Source organism: Aedes aegypti, chromosome 1 (genome assembly GCF_002204515.2).
Source record: "Aedes aegypti strain LVP_AGWG chromosome 1, AaegL5.0 Primary Assembly, whole genome shotgun sequence".
Taxonomy (NCBI): domain Eukaryota; kingdom Metazoa; phylum Arthropoda; class Insecta; order Diptera; family Culicidae; genus Aedes; species Aedes aegypti.
The window spans coordinates 214236804-214258756 of record NC_035107.1 but is presented as its reverse complement, the minus strand read 5'-3'; the positions used below and the strand labels follow the sequence as shown (position 1 = coordinate 214258756).

The window sequence follows — 21953 nt, the reverse complement described above, 5'->3', positions numbered from 1 at the left end:
TTCGATTTCCCTAATATCTCCCCACTCTCTCACAGGAACCGTCGACGTGGCCGTCGTCAACCCGAACGGCAACTCCGAGAAGGTGGACTGTCGCTTCAACAACGACAAGAACCTCACCTACTCGTGTTCGTACGTGCCGAAGATCGAGGGTCCGCACAAAGTTTACGTCAAGTTCTGCGGCCGGGACATCCCCAAGAGTCCCTACGAGGTGCTCGTGGACAGCCAGGCCGGTGATCCGTCCAAGGTGACAGCCAGCGGGCCCGGTATCCAGCCGGACGGAGTCACCGTCAACAAGCAGACATACTTTGAAATTTCGACCAAGGACGCTGGAAAGGGAGTGCCCGAAGTAATTATCCTCGATCCAGCTAACCACAAGACGTCGGTGGCTGCGAAGCTTCGTCAACTTGCTCAAAATCACTACCGGTGCGAGTACACCGCCAACCAGGTGGGTCTGCACTCGGTGAATGTGTTCTACAATGGACAGCAGATCAAGAACAGTCCGTTCGGAGTTCGAGTGGCTCCAGTTTGTGATCCCAAGAAGGTCAGAGCGAGTGGTCGGGGACTTCAACCGGTTGGAGTTCGCGTGAATGATGAAGATTGTACCTTCCGTATCTACACGGAAGGTGCTGGCGAAGGCATCCCGGAAGTTAAAGTATTCGGTCCGGGAGGTGTTATCCCCGAGTACAGCATCCGTAAGGTTGACGGTACAACCTATGAAGCTCAATACATTCCATTGAAGGAGGGTCGCTACAAGATTCTGGTGCTTTTTGGCGGAGTGGAGATCCCCAAGTCACCCTTCGAAGTTAAGGTTGGTCCCCAAAAGCATACCTCAATAGTGGCGTATGGTCCTGGACTTAAATCCGGAATGGTTGGAAATCCGGCGAGCTTCGTGGTTGAAACCAACGGCGAAACCGGTAATCTAGGCTTCAGCATTGCTGGCCCCTCGCAAGCAGAGATTGAATGCCATGACAATGGGGATGGTTCAGCTCTAGTCAAATATCATCCAACCGCCCCGGGTGAATACGCTGTACATATCTTATGCGACAGTGAAGATATCCCGAAGAGTCCTTATATCGCACATATTTTGCCCAAGGTGGATGACTTCCATCCCGAGCTGGTCAAGGTATCTGGTCCCGGAATAGAAAAGAACGGAAGCGTCATTACGAACAAACCAACTGAATTCACTGTTGACGCCACCAAAGCCGGAGACGCCCCTCTGGAGGTGAAGATCAACGACGTGTTCGCCAATACCATTCAGCACAAGTTCATGAAGAACTCGGATGGCACCAAGAAGGTTTTGTACACCGCACCAACTGCTGATCCCGTCACCGTCGAGGTGAACTACGGAGGGGTCGCTATCCCTGGATCGCCATTCCGAGTTAACGTGTCGACTCCGTTGGATCCATCCAAGGTTCAGTTCTTCGGACCGTGGTTGGAGTCCGGCAACCGGCCTAATGCAGCCACTCACTTCAACGTCGACGCCAGAAACGCTGGCAACGGACTGTTGGAAGTCAATCTCATCCACGAAGAAACGAAGCAAAAGATTCCAGTGCGTATCATCGATAACGACGACAACACCTACGCTGTGGAAGTGATTCCCCCATTGGCCGGAACCTACACCACGAACCTGGTCTATGGAGGACTCAAAGTCCCGATTGCTCCGAAAGTTACCGTCAACCCAGCGGTGGACGTCTCCAAGATCAAAGTTGATGGCTTAGAACCAAGTAAGTATCCTACTCTTCATCCCAGATCTTCCCTCTATTCAACCTTCTGACCTTCCTTCAATCAGCGGCACCGTTGAACAGTCTTCAACAGTTCCGAGTGATAACAAACGGCATCGGCAAGGCCGATCTTGCCGTTACAATCACTAGCCCTTCGGGGAACCGCATCAAAGCGCACGTCATTCCTACGGCGGAAGGTTTCCTCGTCAATTTCACTCCCACCCAGCTCGGAGAGTACCTTCTCAGTGTAAGTTTCGGTGGTACACCGATAACTCCCCAACCCTTCCGACTGCAGTGTCTAGTAGGTTCCGATTCGCGTAAGGTTCAGGCCAGCGGGCCTGGCTTGATTAGAGGCATCATCAATCGACCGGCGGAGTTCATGATCGATACCCGAGGTGCCGGTCAGGGTGGGCTAGGAGTCACCGTTGAAGGTCCCTGTGAAGCTGCCATCAACTGCAGGGATAATGGCGACGGAACGTGCAACGTAGCCTATCTACCGACGGAGATCGGAGACTACACCATCAACATCACGTTCAACGACGACCACATCGCCGGGTCACCCTTCCAGGCGATCATCCTCCCTGAACCGAACCTGAGCCGCATCCGGGTGTCCGGAATGGGAATCCAACCGCATGGTAAAGCGGTCGTGTTTGAGTGCTCGAGTGTTGCCGTTGATTTCGTTGTTCAGTGTTCGCCCTCCGCTCCCGTTGATAACTAAAAAGCGAATCCCTCCTTCCCTCAAATATTTGCATGGCTTTGTTATACAAACTGTTTGAACTAATCTATCGTACAATGTGTCCAAATGCGACGATCGCTAATGCTTGATTCCTCCCATATTCACAGGTGTCATCATGAACGCTCCGACCGACTTCATGGTCGATATGAGCAAGGTTGGGGACGACGTGGACAAGAGCAAGCTCTCCTGCAACATCTTCGATCCACGTGGCAATGAAATCCCGAGTAAGCTAGTACCAAGCGATAACAGCGACATCTTCCGGATCATGTACACCCCATTCGAAGCAGGTCGTCATACCATCGACCTCCTCTACGATAATGTGCCAGTACCGGGATCGCCGTTCGTCGTCAATGTCAAATCCGGCTGTGATCCGACTCGTTGTCGTGCTTACGGTCCAGGTCTTGAACACGCCCTGACTGATCAGTCAGCTACGTTCACGGTGGAGACTCGAGGTGCCGGTGCTGGAGGTCTGTCGCTTGCCATCGAAGGACCTTCTGAGGCCAAGATGAGTTGCACCGACAACCGTGACGGATCGTGCGACGTTGAATACGTGCCAACCGAGCCGGGAGAGTACGATATTACAATCCGTTTCGCTGAGAAGCACATCCCCGGATCGCCGTTTAAGGTTATCGTCAACGAGTCGACTCGTCCGGAGAAGGTCAAGGTCTACGGTCCTGGAATTGAGCATGGGCAAGTTTGCGAAGGAGTCCCGGCAGAGTTCTATATCGATTGCGGACAGGCTGGACCTGGTGCGGTCGCTGTCAAGCTGACCTCGTCCGATGGAAACCCAATAAAGGTGCACGTTGAGGACAAGGGCGATGGTGTCTACGCTGTTTCCTACAGTCCTCCCAAAGAAGGATCAGTCCTCACTGCTAAGGTTCGCTTCGCCGATCAGGATGTTAGCTGCAGTCCGTTCGTTATGACCGTTCAACCCGCCCCAACGGACGCATCTCCCTTCAAAGTCTACGGAGATGCCGCCACCAAGAAGAATCTCCCCGCATCGCTGCCGGCCAAGTTCCAAATCGACGCTCCGAAGAAGGGCACCACCGGAGCAACGGGCAAGGAGGACATCAACGTTAGTATTAAGGGTCCCGACGGAAAGTCGCTGGTGCCCAAGATGGAACAGGTCGAGGATGGTACGTACGCTGTGACGTTCGTGCCGGACGAGTGCGGACCCTACAATGTCAGTATTAAGTGCGGCGGAAAGGACGTGGTAGGATCGCCTTTCCTGCTGCAGGCCATCCCCACCGGGGAGGTAAGATTCATCGTAGAGAAGGGAAGATTTGATGGTAAATTTTGATATGGTTTTGTCTTTTTAGGCGGAGAAAGTAAAACTCTTGGAGGCTATTCCAACTAATCAAGAGTACGGCAAGAAGAACCATGTGGCCGTCGATGCGCGAGAGGCTGGAACCGGCGCGGTTACCTGCAAGATTGTGTCCCATTCTGAAGCTGGGTAAGTGTGATCATTGATAATCGATTTGAAAGTAGGGAGAATGTGCGTGGTTAGGTATTGATAACGGAGAAAATATTAAAATGTTTCTCTTTCATCGTATGGTGATCTACAGCACATCGTGAGTAGAGAATCGTCATTGTCAAAATTGTAACAGCAATGAACTGTCATTCTTCTAATACACCGCGTACAATTCTGTCTTATCTTATTCATGCTATTTTAATTTGAGGTTACCATGCTCGAAGCATCCCATAAGCAGCAGAGTCAGAGAAAGTTTCACAAGATTCTTTTCACATCATAGTTCCGTCATAGAGTTCTGTCTGATCTTAGTTATGCTGTTTTAATTTGACCGATCTATGTCCGATAGTATTTTGAATCCATCGCCAACCCACTCCCGAGTAGGATTTCAAACTTTGACCAAGTTTCAAAGTTATTACTCCAGTCATTTTAAGACATTAATCGGAGAATTCGAGGGTATTACTAATTTAATTCTTTATAACTTTACCAAAACAAACAGCTACTCTCAGGTGTTATTCCTAAGATTTCTCCAAAAGGAATTCAAGAAAAGGGCCTTCCTTAGCCGAGTGGTTAGAGTTCGCGGCTACAAAGCAAAGCCATGCTGAAGGTCCCGGTCGCTCCAGGATCTTTCCGTAAAGGAAATTTCCTTGATTTCCCTGGGCATAGAGTATCATCGTACCTGTCACACGATATACGAATGCGAAAATGGTAACTTTCTTGGAGGTACGACTGTTATGTTGATGTTTGAGGTTATGGCTTTCAGTTTTAAATACAACTCAAAAACGGATTTTTGCTTACATCCGACGTTTCGGACACATGTGTTGTGTCTTTTTCAAGGATTAGCTGTGTTCCATTTTATCGTTTGCCCACAGCATAGGCAACATTTGTCCAACAGCATAAAACGAATTCCCCGTTCGGGTACTATACGAGAGTAGAAACCCGAAAACGATCCGGGTCGCAGAACTGAAAACGCAGTTGCGTGTTTTGGCGCCACTTTTACTCTTGTAAAAGTGGCGCCAAAACAGGCAACTGCGTTTGCGAAACTTGATGGAATTCATGGAAAAAACACTGCAAGAATTTCTAGACGAATCCCAGTAAAAACTTTTTATGAAATTCCTGGAGGAACGTCAGGGAATTCTTGAATGAATTCCCTGAGAAACTCATGGTTCCATGGGGTAATTCTGTTGGAACTAAAGGGTCTTGTTTCCCGGACTTGAATAAGTCCCGGGATCCGGGATTTTATTTTTAAAAATCCCGTTATTTCCCGGGATCCCGGTACAACAATTAAATGCTTCCAAAACGACTATAGAACGGTCGGAGTGGGTTATGAAGTAATATTTAGTTTTAAAGAGCAGTTTCACAATAACCTAACCTGTTTTTGAACTACATTTTTTATATTTAATTTAGGGGAGGGATTATTAGAGTATGTTTAAAACTACAAATTAAACTTTAACACTTCGCTTTTTGCAAAAAAATAATAAAATACTAAAATCACTAGTAAGGCGAGCAAATACCTTTAAACTCAAATATGTGTTGCTTATCTTGACAGATAGGCCTATTTCGTCTGCGACTTACAGACTTCTTCAGTGTCGAGTGCTCGACTTTTACTGTTTTTGAAGATTAAATTGAATTATAATTAAAAAAACAATGCTTTCTTAGTCTTTAGTCATGCATACGGGAAGTGGTGGTAAAATGAACACCGTGCCAGTGTTGTTGATCGGCGAGAGAATCAGCGAGAGCCAACGATAATTATTCTCTTTTTCACCTTCCCTCTTCGCACCGGGTGGTAGGAGAAGCAGCGCATGGGCAAGTCAATAAATGAACGGATTGTGTCATTCGGTTGACTTGTTCATTTTCTTCTCTTCTTGCAAATGAACAAAGATACACAGCGTAGTCGATTGATTCATGCCATGATAGCGGCTGCATACAGATCGCATACAGGAGAATCGCCGACCGATAATTTTCAAAAAAATGAGAGGGATTTCACTCATTTGATCGCAATCATTCCATGGCGGTTTTCGCATTATTCGTACCTATTGCGATTCTTTTTTTTATTTGCTATGTTGTTCGTTTTGGACACGGCTCGCACCTACGAAGATCCATCTGGCCGTTTGCAATGCTTTTGCAAGTCCGACAGCTTGTGCGTGCGTATAATTGTCTTTTTTACAACACAAATTCAACAACGCTGCAATTCTCACCTTTATAATGCTTTTTGTATGTTAATTTGACAGTTTTGTATGAACTTTAATATCATGAGGACAATCATTTGCCGCTTCCTTCAGCGTTGAGCATAAATGCAGTTAAATTATTTTAATCTGAAACAGTTGAAAAAGATGTTATACCTTATGATATACTGCAGAAGAAGACGTGAGATATCCTTGATATTATTTGTTACACAGTTTAATTGGTTTAAATTGAAATATCAAACTGCAATACTTAATCGCCCTATTTCGCATTCAACAAAGCGTTCTGCTTATTAAAAAGTTGAAGAAAACAGTTTAATTTTTATTTTATTTGTTAAAAATTCATCATAAAACTTTTGAAGAGTGGACATTTTGAAATAAGCTTCGAACATTTGAGCCAATTATAATACGGATTCAATGATTATATTCATAACTCAGGTAATTTAACATCTAACTGACGTGCGTATTGTCGTGTGGGTGTTAAAACACTAATCCATGGGCATCCAGTGGCTGTTTATAATGTATTATTCAAATACCACATTGTTTTCATTATTCTGGTTTTAATTTGCTGTAAAAATATTGGCCCAAAGTCACCATTATGGACCAATGTATATTAAAGTTATGTTGGTGTCAATCGAAACTATTATTCTATATAATAATCAGGCTCTTTTCCCAATGTGTTTAATTGGTGACTATGAAATGGATAGGTGTATACCATATTAATATTTGTTTTTGATTTCATGGTGTAAACACTTTTTTAATTCAATTGAAGTCAAAATGTTGTATTGTTGTCATGTCTAAAATCGGGTAAGTATACTTGATGCATCCTGTCTAAGTAACAAATCTAAAATTAAAACACTATGTTTAATTCAAACCAAGGAAAGCTTTTTGCTCAAATTGATCCTATTAGCCTTAATGCGCTGTGTACACTAGTATGGGACAAAAATCAAATTCTCGCTCCATTCCACTTTTTGGATTGCATTTGGGTTGTGTAATAACTGTGCAAAATTTCAGCTCGATCGGTTATACTATAATTTAGCGCCAGCCGATCAAAATGTGTATGAATTTTACTATAGGAAAATTTATCTTTTCAAATAAAAACCGCCGGAGTTCGCTCATTGAGCATTAAGCGTTGACTAATCTTGATTGATTAGTTGGAAGGCTTTCTCAAAGTCTTGTACAGTCGAAGCTCGTTATAACTACAACTTTTATAGTGACAAAAGCTCTCTATAGCGACATTTTTCGGCACCTTGAAAAATATTTTATTGTAATAACTATTCTCTATGGCGACTTTTCTCTATGACGACGGTCTCCTGCGATGTCGTTATAATAAGCTTCGACTGTAGATACTTTTGGATACTTTGAAAAGAATAATGGAAACACGAATTGCGTTCGTGTGAAGTTTATTTGGACGATCTCGTTCACAGTAATTTGAACTAGTTGAGTTGGTTTTTCACTGACCTAACTGAAAAAAGTATCAACATACTTTCTGCATGTGAGCGCACATAGTGATGGTTTTCTGAATCAATATTCAATATAACCACTGAGTTTTATTAGTTTGAATTTGCGAGCTGCAAAGTCAACATGGATGCCAGAATGAATGATGGGCTACTTACCCTTAAAAACGTGCAATTTTCCCTCTCTAAGTCGATGTTACCCAATTCGATGGGAACTGTTTCAGTTTCCTATAAAGGTTAATCGATATTTTCAAGAAAATTTACAAATATTCTCCAAATGATAGCAAATATCTTAAAATTGAATGTTATGATTATTTTAATAGTTATATAAAGGCTTATAACTCATTTCAGGGCAACAAAATTTGAAATTTTTGGATGCTGCCTAAAAACTGTCAAATATGTAGATAAAAATGTTAAAATTTTACTATTCTTCACGTTAACATTACTATTTTGAATGTATTTTGTCAATATAATTAAAAGTTGAAGTATATTAAAAAGATTTGGAAAATGTGTGTTCTGTATCTCGATACCAACCTAACGCGATTGTCCATTAAATATCGAGTTTGGGAGAGTTGATTGAAAAATTAATTATCATAACAAACACACGGTGACTAAACTTTGGAATTAGTCAATCACAATGAAAAATTCTGAAAGGAATTAAATGTTGCAGAAATTGGATTGGTCTTCATTACATAATATCACAAGGTTTGAAAGTTTAATAACTGAAAATAAATAAAAATCATTTTTACCATTACCAGTCACACCATTCACCAAGCAAAAAGTGACAACTATGACAATACAACAATATTATGAATTACATGGATAAATTGTCATATACTTAATGCATAGCTTTCTTAAGGATAAGTAGCCCGTCTTTCGTTTAGGCAGCCATGATGACTTTGAGGCTGACAATTTCAAAGTTATAAAATGCAGCCTTAAAAGTTTGAATTGACTTGAAAAGGTATTACTGTGCGTGCTAACATGCATAAAGTATGCTGAATCTTTTTCAGTTGTGTCAGTACAAAACCAACTGATTATCTTTGATTCAAAATCGTGAGCTGAATAAGCAACGATCATCAACGATGCGTACAAATTTCAATGATGGCCTACTTCGCCTTAAGGCACTGGATAATGAAACATTCGAACATTATTCATCCAGAAAACTCTTATCACGTTATAATCCTATAAAAAAATATACATATAATAAAATAATCTACAAAAAAATATTAAAATGTAAAAATTACAGTGAATATGTCATACTCCTACCTAAAGAACCATTTCAATTGCTATAAATTGGTTATCGTCATCAGTATGACTAACTTACCCTATGCATCAAAATTCGTTCAAATACTCATTACCAATGGAAAAAGAAATGTTTAGCTCGCTAAATCATTTGGCAAGATTGAATTGAAAGTTCAAATCTACAAGAATATGAAGACGATACTTCTTATATCACAATCATTTGTGAAAACATTATACTAAAGGACTGTTCACGTTAGAATTTTCGTCGGTTTCTCGAACCCTTCTTCCCCATTGTTAGTGTAAGATTTTGTTTAAAAATTGAAAACATTGTTGAACATCGACATTGTTGAAATATGTTTTCGCATAGTAATTAAAGGAAAAAAAAATCTTGAAATCCGTGCGAGATGCCGTACTTAATACCAGCGCATATACGACTACACATTTGAATTCTAATCATAAGAATCACATCCAAGATTCGGCAGACAGTTTCTAATTCTCTACCACGTCAATAGGTATCTTTTAATATACCGTAGGAATCTCTTATGCACTCTGTTACAAAGTTTAAAAACACGTGACGAACGGGTCGAGTTTTCAAAACATTGCCAGTTTGCTGACACGCACCGTCTATAATTTATGCGGTCGCAAATATTCCTAAGAGCGCCCGAGCGACCGACGCATTGATGCATGTACCGATAGTATCTTCAAACAATCGAATAGTGATCCGATCGAGCGGTGCAAATTGACGCGCAGGATCGGATCACGAAACGATAATGAACAGCCTGCCGGCAATGAAGAATGGTTCACCAATTAACACAAGTAGACTGCAATGAACATACATGCCAATTGAACGAGGCTGACTCTCGCGCAATGTTCATTTCAACGTTCTCTTTGCCATGTCGCCTTTCGCCTGAGAGGGTGAACTCGGTTGCCCTCTCCAAGCGCAACAATCGATTCGGCAATAATTTCGAATTGAGTGTATATTGAGGCGAGAGAAAACATCCTTGCACCGTGCCTTTTATCGTGGAAAAACAAATTTGGTTGAGTTTTTATCACTCACTGACGATTTAGAGCATTAATCGGAGTGTTCGGGTTGATACGGAGGTCAATTAAGGTGAAACAGTTTGGAATCAATTTCTAAGATTATACTAAAACTTCAAAGTCACAAATCACGCGAAGAAAGCATCGAACAACAGTGAACTTTTTATTTTGGCTTTGTGCACTAGTAGAAAGCTTAAAATAAGAAGATCAGAAACGTTTGCTAACTATTTCTCCAGATTTGTGCCTTTGAAAACGTGAGTAGGGGCACAAGTTGGCCATTGTGACGGCCATCTTTGGATTCCGAGATGTTTCACCTTAAAGTCAATATATCAACGAAAACTATGATTTTAGAAAACCAAGGTTGAACATTAGAGCTGACGTAACTTTTAGCTCGGGAGTGCTGAGGTTTTTCAGTGAGATGAATATCTTTATGGTATGATGTCAAATTCGATACCATTAGATTTCTTTATGAATAAGTTTCAATCATTAATAGATATATTTTCGGGAATGCAATACAAATTTTCAAAAATATTTGATTTGTTCACGTTTTTTGCATGATGTTTATTTTACCACCAACAGCTGTTCATTTTACCCACATAGTTGCGAAAGAGGACCACGTGATTATTGAGCTGAAATCGAATTCAGGTTAACTTCTGCGTCCATGAGTCCTCTCATGGCGTAGTGGTAACGCGCCCTAACTAGAGATCAGGGAGTCGTGAGTTCGATTCTCACTGAGAAGACGTGTAACTTTTTCGCAAAACTTCACATCAATTTGTCCATTTAATCCATAATTTGTCCAAATAATGTCCAATTGCAAAATATATGTAATGTTTAGCTTTCGGTAGTTGCTACTCTCATGGTTATGCAACTTTTTTACATTGTTGTGTCATTTGGAATTGTTTGTAGAGGTGGGCAAATAGAATCGGAGCCGTTCAAAAGATCCGGACCACTCAAAAGAACGACTTATCCGTGGCTCTTTTTTTGGCGAGAGTTAATTCATTTGATCAGCTCGGATCAGACAAATAGAGACCCGAAAAAAGAACAAACCGATCCTCTTCTTCGATTTTCCTTCGTTCGTTTCTTGACTTTATTATTGCGCTTGACACGTGCCTTGCTTTGAGCGCCACGCCACACATGCAAGCAACGATTTCTGCAGCACCATGCTCTCTGCGCTCTCTCTCAGCAGTTAGCATAGACTTGCCTCGTCCACTGTGTGCAAATGCAAGATAGAGAGAAAAAGTGCCCACTTGAATGGCAAGCACATTTTTGCTTCTTCCTTTTGCTTCGGGCGCGGGAAATCCGCCGAGTGTATCGTGAGTTTCTGGGGAAGAATGTACGAAGAATGAGAGAGATAGAGAGAGAAATACGAAATGTACAAATGCGAAACGCGCAACAGGGAGTGAACCGCTCTTATTTCCGTTCGCTCTTTTTTTGTGAGTCGCTGATCCAATGAACCGTTCAAAAGATCTGGTCTAATGGATTACCTGCTTTGCCCTTGTCCAAAGTTGATCAGCAGAAATTGTCTCGTATCATTTTGTATGAGGAAAGGCATCTAACTTCACATTTCTCGTAAATGAAAGCATTAATAGAAAAAAATATTTGGTAGGCGTGATAGTCATTATCATTACGTACAACCAGTACCAAATATTTTTTCGAAAATAGTTCCCAATTTTGAGATATAATTCGTTAAATGCATTTCGCCATACGAATATTTTTCGCGTTAGCTTTTAGCGATTTTTCGTGCATAGACACTAGCGCAAGTGCATTACTATGTGGCGAGTAGCGAATCAGGGCATGCATGTAACCCATTGTTTTTACTCAAATAGTTCCCAACCAGTTTTATAGATTCGCGTCGAACCCACCTGCTCTAGTACTGCAATTGAGTGCTAGACGATAGTAGTAGTGCTAGAAAGGAGTAGCATAGAATTTGATTTTATCAGTTGTAGTAGCTAGCTAAGTTTCTGAGCTTCCAAAGCATAAAGTATTCCCCAATTGTATCCAAATTAAGTTTGAAGTGAATAAAGTGAAATTCCAAGTGCGAATAGTTTCCATTCGAGTAGAAGAAGACTACTGGCGGAAGTTAGCGACAACTCCGTGAGCTTTTGTGGTGGAGTAGCCGGTAGCGCCGCTCCCGCCGAGTATTGTGACTAGTCACTGACTACGCTACAGGAAGTAGCCGTTTTGGCAATTCCAACGGAAATCGCGAACTTACAGGTACAGCGGGAAAATTAAAACGGTTACAGGAAGATAAAATGACATCGATAGTATTTAAATAATTCAACCACTAGCATTTCAGTATTTGTTGAAAAATGCAACAATCCGTAAAGAAACCTGCAATGATTAATTGAAACTTACGTTACAAACAAACCTGAAAAAAAAAACAAGTTTAAGCACAATTCATATCGACATATAGAGAGAAAATTGGGAACAAAGAATCAACAGGATTACATCGAGATAAGGAGGATAGAGTAAGGTGGGGCAAAAGTTCGACCTTAGTGGTATAATCAAAGTTTCAGGGAAAACAATAGCAGTTCAAACAAAACAAATACCATACAGTGAACCTTCAACATATTGGCTATAATTTTGATGAACAAACTTGTGTCAAAATATTTACCCATTTTTAGTTATAACAGTTTCAAAATTGATTGTCTTATTCGAACTTTTGCCCCACCGGGCAAGAGTTCGACTCTAGTGTGGGGCAAAAGTTCGCTGGCTAAAACACAAAATATCGATCCTTTTATGACAAGCATACTTTACACCAGCCGTAAACTTAAGTTCGACGAAAAATACACACTAAATTTTCATCAAAAAATTGCTCAAAACCGTGTTAATTGTAATATACCTAAAAATAGCAGTTTTTCGCAAAACTAAGTGAAAATGCAAAATTTTGGTGACAGTTTACACGATCAGACAAATTTAACTAAATTTGAAGATAATATGTGGATTTTAGGCAATTTGCATTTTCCGTGATTTTATACATGGGTCGAACTTATGCCCCGCTGATTCGAACTTTTGCCCCACTATGGGCCAAAAATTGTTTTCAAACATTTATGCAAAAACTAATACACCTCAAAGCAACCTCATGATAGGCCTAGGAACGCCCTTACATAAAATATTGAAAAAGATTTTATCTTCAATTGGTTCCATACAACGAAAGTTTGACCAAAAATTACAATATGCACGTCGAAAAACAACAAATAGCCATAACTTTTCCAAATCTCAATCGATTTTTCTGATATTTGGATTGGAAGTCTCTTACTTGAATAACATTCGAGCCACCATGACATTTATAAGATTTGTTTTGAATTGAGCTAGAAATCTTAAAAAGAAACTCTTACCCCACTCGAACTTTTGCCCCACTTTACTCTATCGACATATGGAAAGCAAAATCGTATGCAGAATGAAGGGACCGAAGCAATCATCGACACAGGGAGAGATATCGAGATGTAGAACATCGAGATGTGGAGAGTCGACTGTATTATTTATTTTGTTATTTAGTTCGAAGAAGTGAGGACTAGGATTCTAATATATGGACAATATCGGTGTCATTTCTTGACATTGTCAAGGGATTCGAATTTGACTAATAAAGGGGTGCGCCTTCGACTACATTTTTTCCTTGTCTCAAGATCATTCGAGGCCAACTGGGAAAACCGAGACTTGTCACTTTTAACAAGGTTCAAAATGTAAAAACGACTAATAAGCATGTGACCCATATCAGAAGCCCGGATCCGGGTGCACGTTTTCGCCTATTTGAATCCTTGTGCCCTGAACACAGAAATAGACCAGGAATGAATACTGTTCCACAATATGGAGACGGTTCAGATTACTTGTTTAGTTACGAAACTGCAGGTTGTCAAAGTAAGGGTCTCTAAAGGAACTACTTTTTTCAGATGTAGCAGGTTCCCGGTGGCCACAGTGACCAAATCCGGATCTCCGGGAGGGCTTCTGAAACTAGACATGTGTGCCTTTCATTTAAGCCCAACAGAACTAAATTCGGTCAATACACTGATTTTTGCGAGCTGTTTGAATTTTCGGGTCCAAAACAACCCTAAATCACAATTTGTAACTTTTGTTATGGAAGCTCCACTAGGGGTCATTCACAACTTTTGTTTCCGCAAAAATACAATTTCCCGCCAAACAAAAATTGTCGGAAAATTTCAAATTGCTTGGTAATTTCAATTAAAAGTTACATTGATTTGAATTTTGAAATGGGTCGAAAAAGACGCAAGGTCTTTACTAAGGTTAGAACTCGATATCGACTCATGGAACCATACTAAAACGAAATTTCATGGTTACTATGATGGTCCCTCGAAACAGACGCATATGCGTTTTGTGGAGTCTAACAGCAAATTTAATGTCTTTACTTCCTAGTACGCCTATGAAACATTCAAAATCATTCGATTTTTCCAGAGAAATATGCATTTGAAAAACTATTGTCCGAATGCCTATTATGGACCCTCCCGAGATCCATAATAGGAATGTTTACAAATTTGACGTTTCCTGTAGGGCGCTTGCAGCAAACAAAAGTGTGCCCAACGGCCCCCTTTGATTTTGCTGGGTAACGGTTTGAAACGAAAAACACGTTACGAAACGTTTCCCAGCAAAATCAAAGGGGGCCGTTGGGCACACTAAACAAAGGCTGCAAGTGCCCTATTATGGACCCTCCATTTGATTCCCATGTAATCCGGCTGGCTGCCGACGAGCCTATTATGGACTCACCTGGAAATGCGTATTAAGGGTCCATAATGTGGGTCCATGTGTGGTTTCATTTACAAAACTGTTCAAATATCTGTATTTATGCGTCTCAAATCAAGTATTTTGCCTGAAACTGCTGATTAACGATGTAATCGAAGTTCCCCTGGTGGATTTTCATAATAATAAGGTTGCTTTGAGTGTTAATTTTATGTTTTAGTTTAGTTTGGTTTTAGTTTATTTGTATAATTCAACGGACTGATTTGTCTAAATGAATGTTGTTAAGGTGAAGATAAATCGAAGCCAAATTTCAAATTTTCAAGAGCACGGGTCTGGAGAACCAAACATCCGTTTGAGCTGAAAACTTAATCGATTGGTCACTCGCTGGTGGTGACCAATCGATTAAGTTTTCAGCTCAAACGGGTGTTCGGTTCACCAGATTTGTGCTCCTGAAAATTCGAACTTTGGCTTCGATTCATCTTCACCTTAAACTAAAACGACACAGGTACGAACGATACATAACTAACAACATCATAATGTGAAATACAAAAGTTTCTTCAACAAATAACAATACATATCAAATCAATAAAATCAACACTAAAAAAAAGAGTTTCTCATAAAGTACAACTACGTTACATAATGCCAGTTTCCCAGGTGCATTGCCTTCTCACGAATTCCCTAAATTTAACGTGTTTTGGCCATACATTTTGCGTCATTGCGGTCAACTTCCATTTTTTATCGAGAACAACTTTAAACGAAACATAATCTAAATTGTTGCAGTCAATCCATCTTGGAACTAGTTTTCGAACTTCTTTACAATCTTTATCACGAGCACCCAAACATCGAAAAACCATTTGTTGAACATCTTTCTCAGACACGCTGCCGTCGATATTGATCAATAATAAGGCAAAGCTCTCATCAGCAGTGTTTGCTACACCGGGTGATTCTCGGGAAACATCAGGTACAAGCGGCGTTTCACTGTGCTGATTCACTCGTTCACGTTCTAGTTGTGAAGTTAACTGTGGAGTCGAATGGCTTATAACAGTATCCGATTGGTAGCATATCGAACTTGGAGCAAGAATTGCCATAATTGCTTCAACTTTAGATTTTAGGACTTCTACGTCACGATGTAACGCTGAGCCATCTCGATCGGTTGAATCTTTTTGCCCCTCTCTCCACTGAACAAACTTCGACAAGCAATCATCACACAACCAAATGCTGTTCTTGTTCGGTGGCGATACAGCTGCTAGGCTCTCTTTGTTCAGCTCAACACACGCAGCATGGTAAACTCCACTACACAGCCCATGGCAAAAAATGAATGGTTGATCTGCCGTCTTGACGTGATGAAGACATTTTTTGCAATCCATGATTAGTTTGATCCGCAACTTGAGTCCAAAATTTCTCGATGATCAGCGATGGATATGAAGTTCTGGTATATATACTGATTCACAGTGACAGTCTTTGCTTTACAACACTTTTAAGGATTTTTCGACACAATTTAAACGATAAATTGAACAGTTTCGTCGAACGGAAAGCAGACAGACCGACTCAAACAATACACAACAATGCAATTTTTCTGTAAGGGGTTCATAATACGCAAAGGGGTCGTCCATAAATGACGTAGCATTTTAGGAGGGAGGGGGGTCTTCACGAATTTGTGACGATGTGTGACGAGGGGGAGGGAGAGATCCCACCTAGTGAACGTAGCATTTTGAATAATTTTGTTAAAAAAGAGAAGCGCTGAAAAAAATGATAAATAATTGTTATTCAAACTTTTTTTGTCTGACTTATTAAACTTGGGTTATAAAATGATGATTCAGCCTTAATACAATAATATGGCAAGTATACATTTCTTCTGAGAAATTTTAATTTTTTCTGATGAATACAATCAAACAAATTTTATGAAGCTTATGTGAATATTATATTAATTCCGTGTCTGAACTGTAACTAATGTAACTGTAACTAATGTGTAAATAAACAAATTAAAAGATTAACGATTTAAATAAAAATCAATACCTTCTCGACTCGGAAAATGTTGTTTTTTCCATGTGTTAACAAGACATAGAATCAATCTTTTTAGCTTTATTCTTATTTTCTGTTAGAGCTTTAATTCTTCAAAGGAATACAATATGCTCATTTAAGCAAATATTAACGTTATTATAGTAAATCAGAATATTTGTTAAGTGCGTTCAATATTGCAGGAAATCTCCATTCAGTCAACTTATCAGTTTGATCTGACATATCAATGCTCTTGAAAGAACAGCCTGGATAATAATGAGGTTATCAAATTTGAGTGTTATCGAAATTATCCTATCATTCAGGTTTTTCAATCACACGGTAATTCAACGAAATATTTAATTGTTTCATTATGTGAGTAGTGTAAGAATATTTCAGTATGGGGAACGACGACTTTAGTTGAAAGATTAATATTTAAATATGGTTGTATCAAAATCGCTGATTTCGAAACATATAAAATATTACAATTGTCATTTTACATCCATCTGGTCACTGTTTCCTGAATCGATTTGAATTTAGAGAATAATGACGAAGATCTATTCCAAATTGAAGAATTTCGTTGATCATATTCCCTGAAATCTGTTTCTTAACCATGAATAATTAAAGAAAAACAACTCGAATGTAACAAAATGTCTGCTTAATACATTACAAAATATTTTAAACCCTTACTCATTGCTGTTGGCCTAATCATTCCAAACAAAATATTTACCTTTTTCCAACATTTTCTGCTGTGAACTGTTATAGACGGATTTCACGCCAACTCGACAAAGGGATTGGCAGCACCCCTTCAGAATTCAATGAAACTTTCTGGGTGTGAAGACTATGTGAAACTAAGATGCTTTACATACTTTGTTTTTTCAAAATCGATCTAGACTAACATTTGGAAAGGGTCAAAGTTTTTTTTTACTTTTTTTATAAACCCGTATAACTCGAAAACGGTAAGACCTACAAAAAAGGGTTGTATGGGGGACTGTCGTGAAATTTCCTGACGTTTTAGAGAAAAATATTGAAAAAATAAAAACACATTTTCTACACTGAAAAAAAAAAATTCAAAACTTTAAAGTCGATTTAAAAAAAACGGCCATTTCAGATTTTGATCATCCTTAACCAAAAAGTTTCGTAATTAAATTAATTAATTATATCAAGAAAAATGTATTATAGAATTTACAAAAGAATTTCTGAGGGAATTTTAAGCGAAAAAAAATATGCCAAGTGCATTGAAAGAGCAAATACTTAAGCAGCTATGAAAATATATTTGCTAAGATGTGTTTCAAGAAAAACAAACACATTTCAAACATTTTGGTTTCAAATGACGAAAAAAGTTGATGTTTTATACGCTTGTGAATGATGGTAGAATGTCCGCGAATTATGCTTTTAGCATCCATGCGACAATGTTTGGTACCATGACCCCACTCATGGCACCGACGGCACTGAGTGGGGTACTGTAAATTTTCTCCAGGTTTCTGGACACGGACATCGAACATAAGTTTTACTTTTTCTTAAACTTCATTATTATTTAGATCGTTTTTGTTAAAGTGCACTAATTTACAGGGTGATTACTAATTCCTGTCAGTAAAGTAAATGATCGTAGATAAAAGATGTATGTATGAGTTTTAATTTCCAGTGTACATCCTGTTTTGTACATCTATAAAGTTTGTTTTGACAAAGTAAAGATTAAATCTTTTTTTCATTTACCATAGTTTTAAGTCATATGTGTTGTTTTAAAGGCATCACACCTGGCACGCACGTTTTCCACAGATATGTATTTTTGACTAAACTTCGCTGAAAAATTTACCTGATTGAAGCAGCATGTTAGCACAATCTTTTAGACTTACTAGGAAACAGCATAAGACTGATTATGGAAAATTTTAGCGAAAAAAATATGTCTTTTTTGATTAAAATATATGCTTTTGAATAACGTGCGTGTTAAGTGTAATGCTTCTGAAACAACGAATGTGGCTGGAAATTAAGGTAAAAAAATAAATATGTTATCTATGTACAGTGAAGACAAAAGTTAAAGATGTACAAAACTGAATATGCACTGGTAATTAAAATTCATACAACCATCTTTTTTCTATGATTACTTATTTTACTGACAGGAAATAGTAATCACCCGGTTTATTCTTGGGAAAGCCCTTTCCGAAGGATGCCAGATTAGGATCTCTTTCTCATTATGATTACTTGGATGCGGAAAATCCAAGTAAGGGGCCGTCCATAAATGACGTAGCATTTTTTTCACTGATTTTTCACACCCACCTCCCCCCTCGTAGCATTTCGTCACAAATGCTCGTATTCCCCCCTGGAAAATACGTAGCACATCAAGCACCCCCCCCCCCCCCTATTATTTTTTTTATTTGTTTTCCTTAGTGACTGGGTTAAAACAAAAAATTGGAACTGAAAAGTTCAATACACCCGATTCTGTTTTTGCACGGGGGATGCGTAACGTGCAAAATAAGTTTTCAGTTCAAAATTTCAAAAACCGTGTAAAAAAAGTAACACCATTTCTCGGCGTTTCATGCAAAAATAAGGTTTTTATGGGAAAAATTGTATGGAAACTTTTTTTGCACGGCCGCGTAAAAAAATCCGTGCAAAAACAGAATCGGGTGTACAAAGTTTGATATTAATTACTGACTGAAATGGAAGGATAATCTAATCTAACAGTTTCATAAACAGTAGCGCTCAAAAGTAATTTGGAAAAGTTTTAAATAAACATTTTCCTTGGTTTTGGTTTCCTGTTTCATATAGGCTAAATTATATTACTTTTGCTGTTCTTACTATAAAAAACAAGTTTACTATAAAAAATGTGAAAACAATTTTTGATAAGATTGATGAAGCTCGTTACTGTTGAGTTAGGGTCCAATATATTTTATAATATATTGAACAAAAATTTAGTTATATTAGAGGATTGTTTTTTTAATTATTCGGTGTTAGTAAATAGATTTCAATAAAGATGATCAAGAACATATATTAATTTGAAAAGAATCATTGTTAATATTATCCAATTTCAAATCATTTTTGCAAACAGTGGCCAGATACATAAAAGATTACACTTGAAATATTTGGAATGTTTAGAAATTTTTAACGATTATTATACAAAAACCAATAATCTCTATTTATATTTGAGTTGAATTTCATTATCGTTTCCATACTGAAATAATCTTACACAACCTATAATTAAACAGTTAAATAAAAAAAATTCTTCAAATTAACAAGTTATTAAGAAAATTTAATGATAGGGCAATTTTGATAACATTCGAATCTATTATCCTCATCAATATTCAGGCTGGAATAGCAATAGTATTGATATATCAAAACAAATGATGAGTTGATTTGGTGGAGATCTTCTGCAACATTGAAGGCATAATTCACGGAATAAATATCTTTGTAATATTTGCCAAGAATAGTTTTATTTTCTTGAAGAAATAAAGCCCCAACAGAAAAATGGATAATACTAAAACGACAGACTTTAGGTCATGTTAAGAAATGGCAAAAAAATATACACTGGCTCCACAGTTATGAATCATTTATGGCTCTGCTTAAATTTGAAAAATTATAGAGAGCAAAATATACAATATTTTTTTATGAAATCAATGCCGAATGGTAAAGTGGGGTATATACTTGCAGTTCATGCACAATGTTATCATTGGAGTTAATGAAAAGATTTAAAATTTTCACTTATTTGAACATTGTCTAAAACCACAATTTATAAATCGGCAAAAAAGTTGTCCACAAATATGAATCAATGTGAACACGATTTATGAATCAGTTGTTTACTTTCAATTATTTTGCGATTAAATGCTATATAGTTCATATATTTATTAGAACACTGCCTCGGACAACGTTAATTATATCCGGGAGTAAACCGGGACCAAGCATTTCAAGAATCTGCAGGACATTGCTTGATGTTTAATTTTGCAACTGAGCGGGCCTAGTAAACTTCGAATTTGTGGATTTATATCCTTCTGGAGCATGTTTTTTGGAGGATGTTGGCAGGTAATCAGACAATCATTAGATCTAAATAGCAGAACTCGTAAATGCTCGACTCTTCGACTGCCTTTACTGCACTGATAAAAATCCACACGTTCGATCTGTGTGCTTAAAATTATAAATCGATTCATGAAAGTCCATATCGATTTGTTGTGATTTTCTTGCAAAATTGTTTGTGTTACACATTGGATTCCTTTGTTTTGCTTCATGGACTGATAACAGGGATTCCATAATTTTTCCACATAAATTCCCGAAGCTTTCCCTTCAGATTCGTATGCGTCAACATATGGACGCATAGATCATCACCCAATGCGAACTTTGCTGTGTTCGCTTATGGTTAGCTTGTCATCATGTTCAAGTTGATCAATTAACCGATTTGTGCAATGAGTTTGTTATGATGAAATCGTTGAGCTTTGCTATCGATTTGCATGTTCAAAACTTCTAAATTGTTTGTGATCAACCCATAGCGAACTGAACTGCGGTTGGACCTCGTGTCGAACGACAGTCATCATCATGCTTCCAATGATGAGAAGTAAATTTTGAAACAGGAAGTGTTAGATAAAGATTTGTGAATTCGCTTTTTCATTCACTAGAAAAGTTGTCCGATATAAGAAAATTCTATGAGGAATATGAAAAAAAAACATTCAAGTGAGCTTGCGACAAGCAGAGGAGCCTTGAATCCATATTCTGGAGGGCAAGAGTTCTTCTACCATATTTCTTCTTTCAGTTTCATATTTTGTCACACATGGCTATCTAAAGTCACTTAATTTCAAATTCAATAAGCAAATCAGTAGGTTTTTATGATTTAATATTAAAACAGTTATGTTTGCTTCACATGACAACTTAAAGTTGAAACACATGTTATTATACCGTGAAGTCAATGACGAAATCCATATAGCTACCCAACAAGTCATGTGGTTTTCCTCATTGCGCAAATCTTTAGGTTAAACACACGAGCTCGAAGATTTATTAACAAACACACGACGTTAAAGTGTAGATTTTTTTTAGTGTGAGGATTCCAATATTGTATGGCGATTATATAGTGGCATATTACACGCGTGAAAAAATCGGCTACATGAATGTGGTATCATTTAATACCTCTGATTTTTCTTTAAAAGTGTGAATACCCTGGACTTCTCCATGTGTCTGATAGAAGAGGCAACAGTTTAGCCTGGGAGTGAATCTAAGAAAACTTACGTTTAACCAAAGTGATCATAAAATTGACAAACAATTGGTATTAATATCAATCAGGGAGGAAACAAATCAGTTCGTTTCTTACCCACTTGATGTTTTTGGTCCTTCTGCAGAAGCAATATCCTGTTAGCAAAATTAGGAAGAACCTATCGGGTGTAACTGTAAAATTCCTAACATTTTTTACATCTATACTGTTTCTTTTTGTTCCTCACTAATTTA

The 21953-nt window shown here is 38.6% G+C and overlaps 1 protein-coding gene across 7 annotated transcripts in view; it reads left to right on the top strand.

The window, feature by feature from the left end:
* LOC5572167 (filamin-A) overlaps window positions 1-21953 on the top strand; it is a 391843-nt gene that overhangs the window by 143919 nt on the left and 225971 nt on the right. For 4 of the 7 annotated variants that reach the window (XM_021857517.1, XM_021857516.1, XM_021857518.1 and 1 more), the window contains 4 exons: window positions 36-1724; window positions 1790-2356; window positions 2565-3712; window positions 3777-3910. In XM_021857517.1, the coding sequence (XP_021713209.1) occupies window positions 36-1724; window positions 1790-2356; window positions 2565-3712; window positions 3777-3910 (3538 nt within the window). The remainder of the gene's footprint in view (window positions 1-35; window positions 1725-1789; window positions 2357-2564; window positions 3713-3776; window positions 3911-21953) is intronic. The other 3 variants (XM_021857522.1, XM_021857520.1, XM_021857523.1) reach the window with 1 other exon arrangement.